General features: G+C 37.6%; 2 protein-coding genes and 1 non-coding gene across 3 annotated transcripts in view; all 3 read left to right on the top strand.

The window, feature by feature from the left end:
• The window catches only part of LOC116376874 (60S ribosomal protein L17), a 2299-nt gene extending 1789 nt beyond the window's left edge, over positions 1-510 (top strand). Inside the window, exon 4 of the mRNA XM_031838366.1 lies at positions 433-510. Coding sequence (XP_031694226.1) covers positions 433-480 — 48 coding nt within the window. The 3' untranslated portion in view covers positions 481-510. The remainder of the gene's footprint in view (positions 1-432) is intronic.
• Positions 326-389, top strand: LOC116376877 (small nucleolar RNA SNORD58). Its single transcript, XR_004212157.1, has one exon. It is a non-coding gene; the product is annotated as a small nucleolar RNA SNORD58 (small nucleolar RNA).
• Positions 511-2745: 2235 nt separating the features above from the next.
• On the top strand, positions 2746-5672 carry LOC116376875 (homeobox protein Nkx-6.1-like). The gene is made up of 3 exons (XM_031838368.1): positions 2746-3569; positions 3989-4161; positions 5015-5672. The coding sequence occupies exons 1-3, from the start codon at positions 3029-3031 to the stop codon at positions 5273-5275; spliced, it is 975 nt and encodes a 324-aa protein (XP_031694228.1). The 5' UTR covers positions 2746-3028; the 3' UTR covers positions 5276-5672.
• The last annotated feature ends 1861 nt before the right edge of the window (positions 5673-7533 follow it).

Genomic DNA, 7533 nt, shown 5'->3' with positions numbered 1-7533 from the left:
GGGAGAGGGAGGGGGTGGTGGCCCAGAAGAAGAAGGGAGGAGATGGAGGAGGAGGAGGTAGGGAAGGGGAGAGGGAGGGGGTGGTGGCCCAGAAGAAGGGAGGAGGAGATGGAGGAGGAGGAGGTAGGGAAGGGGGGAGGGAGGGGTGGTGGCCCAGAAGAAGAAGAAGGGAGGAGGAGGAGGAGGTAGGGAAGGGGGGAGGGGTGGTGGCCCAGAAGAAGAAGAAGGGAGGAGGAGGAGGAGGAGGTAGGGAAGGGGGGAGGGTGGTGGCCCAGAAGAAGAAGAAGGGGGGGAGGAGGTAGGGAAGGGGGGAGGAGCCTCTGTGCTGCACTGATGACACCTTAGGACACCTTTGATGAACATGAAAACAAAGTTTAAATCTGAGCACCTCGTAGTACTAGTGTTTCTCTAACCCTGAGTTTCGTTCTGCAGGTCTCACAGAAGAAGCTGAAGAAGCAGAAGCTGATGGCCCGAGAGTAGAATGAATAAAACACGACTTGTTCTGAACAATAACGTCTCCTCATATTTAATATTCACTTCATACACAAAGTCTCATCTGTTCACATGTTTGAACTCTTAAAATACTTTATGAATAAACTACTGAGCTGCTGGTTCATAATAAACTCATCAATAGATATATAACAAGAGAGTACTCGAGTCTAGTACGAGTACCTCGTGTGTACTCGAGTCTAGTACGAGTACCTCGTGTGTACTCGAGTCTAGTACGAGTACCTCGTGTGTATATATATATGTATATATATATATATATATATACGTAAGTACTACAGTAGTAATAAAGTACCAGTGTCATAAAGACCAGGATGTTCATCCAGTATGGACCCACAATCCTTTGCAGGGTCAGAGGTGAAGGTGTCACGTGATGACAGGATGTCGTTAATGAGAGCAGCTGAGAGAAGAGTCAGACCTGATGTATCGATCACTGATCAGTGATGATGCGAGATGACCAGCAGAGGGCGCTGCTGTACCGCAGTCACTACAGACGGAATATTAATACAATATGTATAGTTTAATATCTAACTGAGGGGCTAAGAACAGTTATTCTATTTCATTAACATAATAAATACATATTTTAAACATAGTGTTTATATCTGCAAATAATGATTTATTTATTTTATAACTTAAAGAGATTTAACCAGAGTCGATGAATGACTCATGATCAACTGATTATCTTATATTAAAGTCATTATATTATGACTCAATGCTGAATATTTATACATGTATGTAGTTATCTACAATGCTTCAGCATTTATGAGATGATCTTATTTCATGTTTTAATATGACTCCAGATGTTTAATTATAACTGATGGAGTAGAAGTATAAAAACTCTTTAGTAAAGTACAAGTACCTCAAACCTCTACCTCAGTACAATACTACTCACAAATGTACTCTCCACAAGTAGATGTATACTGAGTGTATTAGTACACATGAATATACAGAAGACATGATTTAATCCCAGTGAGACGCTTCAGTGTGAAAAGATGTAAAATAATAAAAACATAATTATGTTAACTGAACAATAATTCAGTCATTTATATTTTATCCCGTCTGTCAGTTTTGAATCAAATCTCATAAATCAGATTTTACAACATGATTCTTCTTTGTGGTTTAAATCAGCTGACGGTGCGTTCAAGGTCTTTGATGTTTATTGTTATAAAGATGTTCGGTCTATATTATTTAAATCTTTATGATCTGAACCACATTCAGACTTCAACAGATTTAAGTTTTGAGACTAAATCTTTACATTAAAGAACTTTAATAAATAAATAAACAGATTTTACTTTGTGTTTTAGAACATTTAAAACTCGTGACTGTAAAAATAAGAGCAGATGTTACTTTTCACATCTTGACCAGAATTAAACTAGCATCACCTGATGAAGATCAATGTGAAGAACAGCAATTCTTCTTCTTCTCTGAACAAATAAAGGTAGAATCGAAGGACCGCGACCACCGGCGAAGTGAGTTAAAAAAATAGACGAGTTAAAAAAAATAGACGAGCTAAAAAAAATAGACCAGTTAAAAAAATAGACGAGTTAAAAAAAATAGACCAGTTAAAAAAAATAGACGAGCTAAAAAACTAGCTCTACTGAAAACCTGAACCTGTCGGTCCGGACCTGAACGTCTCCACAGAGACTTCAGGAGTTTTCTCATGAAAATATATTAAATTAAAAAAAGATTTTATCATATTTCAAAGGAAAGAAAACCATCGTTTACGCTGATGATGCAGCTTGTTTACATGTTGAATATTAATTAAGAATAAATTATGTCATGTTTTCTTTAATATATTGAAGGTAAAGTTCATATTTTTGTTTCAGATCCTTTAAAGTTCATTAAAGTGTCCTAATATTTAAATAACTTGACCTTCTACTCATTTATTTTACTCAACATATTGTTATTATTTTACATAATTTGAATTGTAGATTTATTATAATATAATTGTATCTCGACTTAAAAAAACCAGCTGACTTTTAAATCCACATTCTTCTTTTGCTAAAGTTTATTTAGCATCAAACATTATTTCTTCTTTGATGGTGTCTCATCCGACAAAATCAGAGCCGAGCCGCTGAGCCAACCAGGAGGCTCTCCGAAATCCAGCCGTGCCACGTCACCGTGGGCTGAGCCAATGAGCTCGGAGCCTCGTCCTCTCCTCCTGTGAAGTTGAAGTGAAGCTAATAGAACACCAGATGATCATGTTTTATTATCTCACACAACTTCTTCAACTCTACAGACAGACCCTCTTGTGATCCTCGCGGTCTGGAGCTGGACCCGGACCCCGATCAGTCTCAACTCCTTTACTTGTTTTTTATTTGCAGCTGAAGTTTATTTTGGATTTTTCTTTTTTTTAGCCTCCGGATCGAGGTTGAGATGGACTTTAAATCCAGAGAAGACCGGGTTCTGGTTTAGTTGTAGTCCGGATCCTCTCTCTCTGTACCAGGTGCTGCGGGGCCCCTAAAGACCCTCCAGAGACCCGGTCCAGTGGTCCCGGATCGTCCAGAAGAGCAGCGGTATAATGTTAGCGGTGGGTCCGATGGACGGGTCCCGACAAAGCGCCTTCCTGCTCAGCACGCCTCCTCTGGCGGCTCTGCACAGCATGACTGAGATGAAGACCCCTCTGTACCCGGCCTACCCGCTCTCCTCCACCGGACCCAACTGCTCCACGTCACCGGCCACCACCTCTCCCAACCCAGGCGGCATGGCGGTGTCCTCCCCGGGGATCAAGAGCTCCTCCTCGGGTCTCATGTCTCCGCAGCTCGGCTCCTCCGCGACCCCGCACGGAATCAACGACATCCTGAGCCGGCCCTCGGCGGCGCTGCTCGGGGCCACGGTCGCGGTGTCCGCCGCGTCCTCCTCCTCTGCGGGGCTTCTGTCCGGTCTCCCCCGGTTCAGCAGCCTCAGTCCTCCGCCTCCTCCTCCCGGACTTTACTTCAGCCCCGGAGCCGTGGCCCGATACCCGAAGCCTCTGGCGGACCTGCCGGGCAGGACGCCGATCTTCTGGCCGGGAGTCCTGCAGAGTCCGCACTGGAGGGACGCGCGGTTTGCGTGTTCACCGCGTGAGTTCTCCTCTTATTTAAAGAAAATAAGCTTATTCATAATTATGTTGAAGTCAGATAAAGATAATAATTGTATCAAATAAAACACTGCAGATTATTTGACTCTTTACATCTGATTAAAGACGTGAAACGCGTTCAGAGAAAAGAAAAGAGTTTTAAAACAGATTTAACTTTTAGAATCTAAACGTGACACAAAATAACAAATGAATAAGAAAAGTGATTTAACGTGTTTGTGTTTATAGAAAGTATAAATGAGCATTTAGAGACTCGTGACTGTAAATAAGATGTTTCAACAGATTCATGAAGAAAATCAATGAATCTAAAACGCTGCCGATTATTTTCTTCTATTTAGTTTAAAAGTCTGAATAATTAGCAGAAGATAAAACATCATAATATTCAGATGTAGACTTTGGTTGCAGATCACAACTCCATCCTTCTGGACAAAGACGGGAAGAGGAAACACACGCGGCCCACCTTCTCCGGGCAGCAGATCTTCGCTCTGGAGAAAACCTTCGAACAAACAAAGTACCTCGCGGGGCCCGAGAGGGCGAGGCTGGCCTACTCCCTGGGCATGACGGAGAGCCAGGTGAAGGTAGGGACCTTCAGATTATTACTGCAGATTAATACCGCTCATATATATTAATATATATGAATACTGATCATATATATTAATATATATGAATACTGATCATATATATTAATATATATTAATACTGCTCATATATATTAATACTGATCATATATATTAATACTGATCATATATATTAATATATATTAATACTGATCATATATATTAATATATATTAATACTGATCATATATATTAATATATATTAATACTGATCATATATATTTATTTAATGAAGAAACAAACACCCAAATAACAAACACCACGTGTTCCTTCATGTTTTAAATCACAGTTTAAAACATATTGAATTATCACTTTTATATAAAACGTTAATTAATAAAGAATGTTTTTTAACATTCAGATATTGTTTTAAGCCTTAATTCATTCATAATGTTTCTATTTTCTCGCTGCATTCCTTTAAACCCTGGCGGCTCATTTCTTCTTCTTCTCTTCTTTATTTCCGGACTTTCTTTCATTTGTGCACGAGCTTCCTCTCCTTCAATAATTCTTCCCATAATGCATCATCTTTATTATTTGTTGCATCGTTAAACGTGTTCTGTGCAGCTCGTTGTTTTTGTATCTTTTATGTTTAAAATTCCATCTGTTATTAAATATAATTATTATTATTATAAATACATTATATTCTATTTTATATTGCTATACTATTTAGACTAAATAATAATAATAATATTTAGAACTGTTTGTTTTAATTTGTAGCCTTTATTTCTGCAGAATGAAATATAATATTTAATAATCCTTCAGTGATAATAATACCGTGTGTGCGTGCGTGCGTGCGTGTGTGCGTGCGCGTGTCTCAGGTGTGGTTCCAGAACAGGAGGACTAAGTGGAGGAAGAAGCACGCGGCGGAGATGGCCACCGCGAAGAAGAAGCAGGACTCGGAGACGGAGCGGCTGAAGGGGACGTCGGACATCGAGGACGAGGACGAGGACTACAACAAACCTCTGGACCCGAACTCGGACGACGAGAAGATCACGCAGCTGCTGCAGAAGCACAAACCGGGTCCGGGTCCGGGTCTGGGTCCGGGTCTGCTGCTGCACTCAGAGAACGACAGCTCCTAGACTCTTCTTCTTCTCTGGTGCTTCTTCTTCTTCTTCTTCTTCCGTTTCTGGATCAAACGAACTCTCGGAGTCGCACATTTTTGGTTTTTATCTCTTTTTAGCTTTTTGCACGCGGACAGAGGACTTCCTGTCGGGACTAAAGTTGTAAATAAACCGTGAACCGTGTCCGGTGTCCGGTGGAAGAGATGCTGCTGTGAATCGTTAACGTGTTTGTACAGACGCGCTGATCTCAGATCAGCTGAAACACTTTGATTTACTTTTTGGATTCACAAAAAAAGAAGAATATTTAACCTTCACGTAGTCCGTGAAGGCCTCTTCAATCGGCCCTGAACGCACCACACGCACCTGTACATCCGCTCACCTTTATTTATCTGTTGTATGACGGCGGCTCGATGTAATGCACTTTTATTTAATAAAAACTCAAATGTTTGCTTCTTGTTTGCAAAGCTCTTCATTAATAATTCATAATTATTACATAATTATATATTATATAATTATTACACATGTTAAATTAAATACCGACGGGACTGATTAATACGTCATCTGCTTCAACCCGATAATTTAATTAATATTCATCAATTTACTCTTTTATTTCTGCTGCAAATAAATATCCTTTAATTATTATAATTCATATTATTATCACTGTTAATACTATTATATTATTGACTTACTGCAGAGATCATTTGAGGCCTTTGAAAGATTTATTTTTTATTTTCGTTTTTTTGAGATAAATTCAAACTTTCTGACTCGATTTTAACAAAAAGATAAAACAATAAAAACATTGTTATTATTAAATGTATAAGCAGTTTTTGATGAAACTGAAACGTCATAAGTGATCGTTGAGCAGAGAAATAAAAAGCAATAAGTTGTGACGCGTCACGTTTCATCAGCAGCTCGTTTTCCCGCAAATTGAAAGTCAGTGAAGCGGCTTCAACAGCTGATCCTTAATCCATCACGCGAGGACCCGGATGTAGCGGAGCGGGTCACGTGTCTCATCATAAAGTCACTCAGTCTGAAAATATAAATATAAATATCATAAAACCTGTTTGAGAAGTAAAACATTAAAGTTATAAAAGAAGAGAAGAACGATCAGAGGATTCTTTATTAATAAATAATAAAACCGGGTGTTTCACTTCGACAAACCACTAAATATAAATATATATATACTTATTTATATATATGTATTTATATATATTAATTATAACAAAATAAACAATGTGTTGCCGTAAAATGTAAATATTTATTTGAGATTTTGTTTCTTTTTAACAAAACTGCAGAAATCCTTTTTTTACTGGAAAACCAAATAATTTACGTTTTAAATGTTTTATGAACGAATATTTATGTATTTTCTAATAAACAAACTGTTATAATAACATACATATTAATATGAATAGTTCTGGAGGTTTGATTCTACATTAAAGGTTCTTTAAACATCCGTCTCATAAACAGATGTATTGATTTAATGATTTCATCTGTTAGAAAAGTGACGTTTTCTGTTTAAAATGACGTTTCATGATTTTTATTCTTTTGTATTTAATAAACGTGACGTCATTTAGAGCTTCATGTTTTTATTTTATCTTCTCTTCTTTTGTATTAACCTTATTGTTGCTTCATACAATCAGAAGCTGTTCAGCATGAAGTATAAACTATAAACATGAAGTTATGAAATATACATAAATACAGAATAATTACTGACATGCAAATCCTGTGAATTTAATTAAGATTTAATAATCCAATTAATCTAATCTCAGTAATAAATTACTGCTAATCTGTAATTAAATGAAACCACGAATGCTTTTTCTTATATACTGTATATATAAATATATATTTATATATTTATGATAAACTGTTCGTGAAGGAAGAACTCAGATGTTTTGTGTTTCGATGTTTTTTTACTGAGGATCAAACTCTTCTTCACTGGACACATTTACGGTAGAAACTGTTTTTTCCTCAAAATGATTCTCAGGTTTTAATATTTAATATTTAATATTTGTCATAAGGAGCGTTGCTTGTTCTTCATCTCATGACCCAACGATCTCCATCCTACGGCCCTTCACGGGGCCCCGACCCTCAGGTTGGGAACCTCCGTCATGAAGAAATACAAGAAGAAGAAACATTAAATATTATTCATCAAAAGGGAAACAAGCTCATTTCAAATATAGTGAATCAAAACATAAAAAGGTATCAAATAAAAGAGATGAAAGAGAAAGTGTTTTAATAATCGATCAATGTTTTTAAATTATTAATATTTAAATTGA

The sequence above is a fragment of the Anarrhichthys ocellatus genome, unplaced genomic scaffold (assembly GCF_004355925.1).
Source record: "Anarrhichthys ocellatus isolate YVR2014 unplaced genomic scaffold, GSC_Weel_1.0 scaffold664, whole genome shotgun sequence".
Classification (NCBI taxonomy): Eukaryota; Metazoa; Chordata; class Actinopteri; order Perciformes; family Anarhichadidae; genus Anarrhichthys; species Anarrhichthys ocellatus.
Note: the sequence above shows the minus strand (reverse complement) of the source record. Positions and strands in the feature narration are given on the sequence as shown.

Bases quoted from the DNA above. Each gene is read 5' to 3' on its own strand.
- LOC116376875 (XM_031838368.1), top strand. From the start codon at position 3,029: ATGTTAGCGGTGGGTCCGATGGACGGGTCCCGACAAAGCGCCTTCCTG. The intron at 3,570-3,988 runs GTGAGTTCTCCT...CTTTGGTTGCAG, and splicing joins GCGGTTTGCGTGTTCACCGC to ATCACAACTCCATCCTTCTG. The intron at 4,162-5,014 runs GTAGGGACCTTC...CGCGTGTCTCAG, and splicing joins TGACGGAGAGCCAGGTGAAG to GTGTGGTTCCAGAACAGGAG.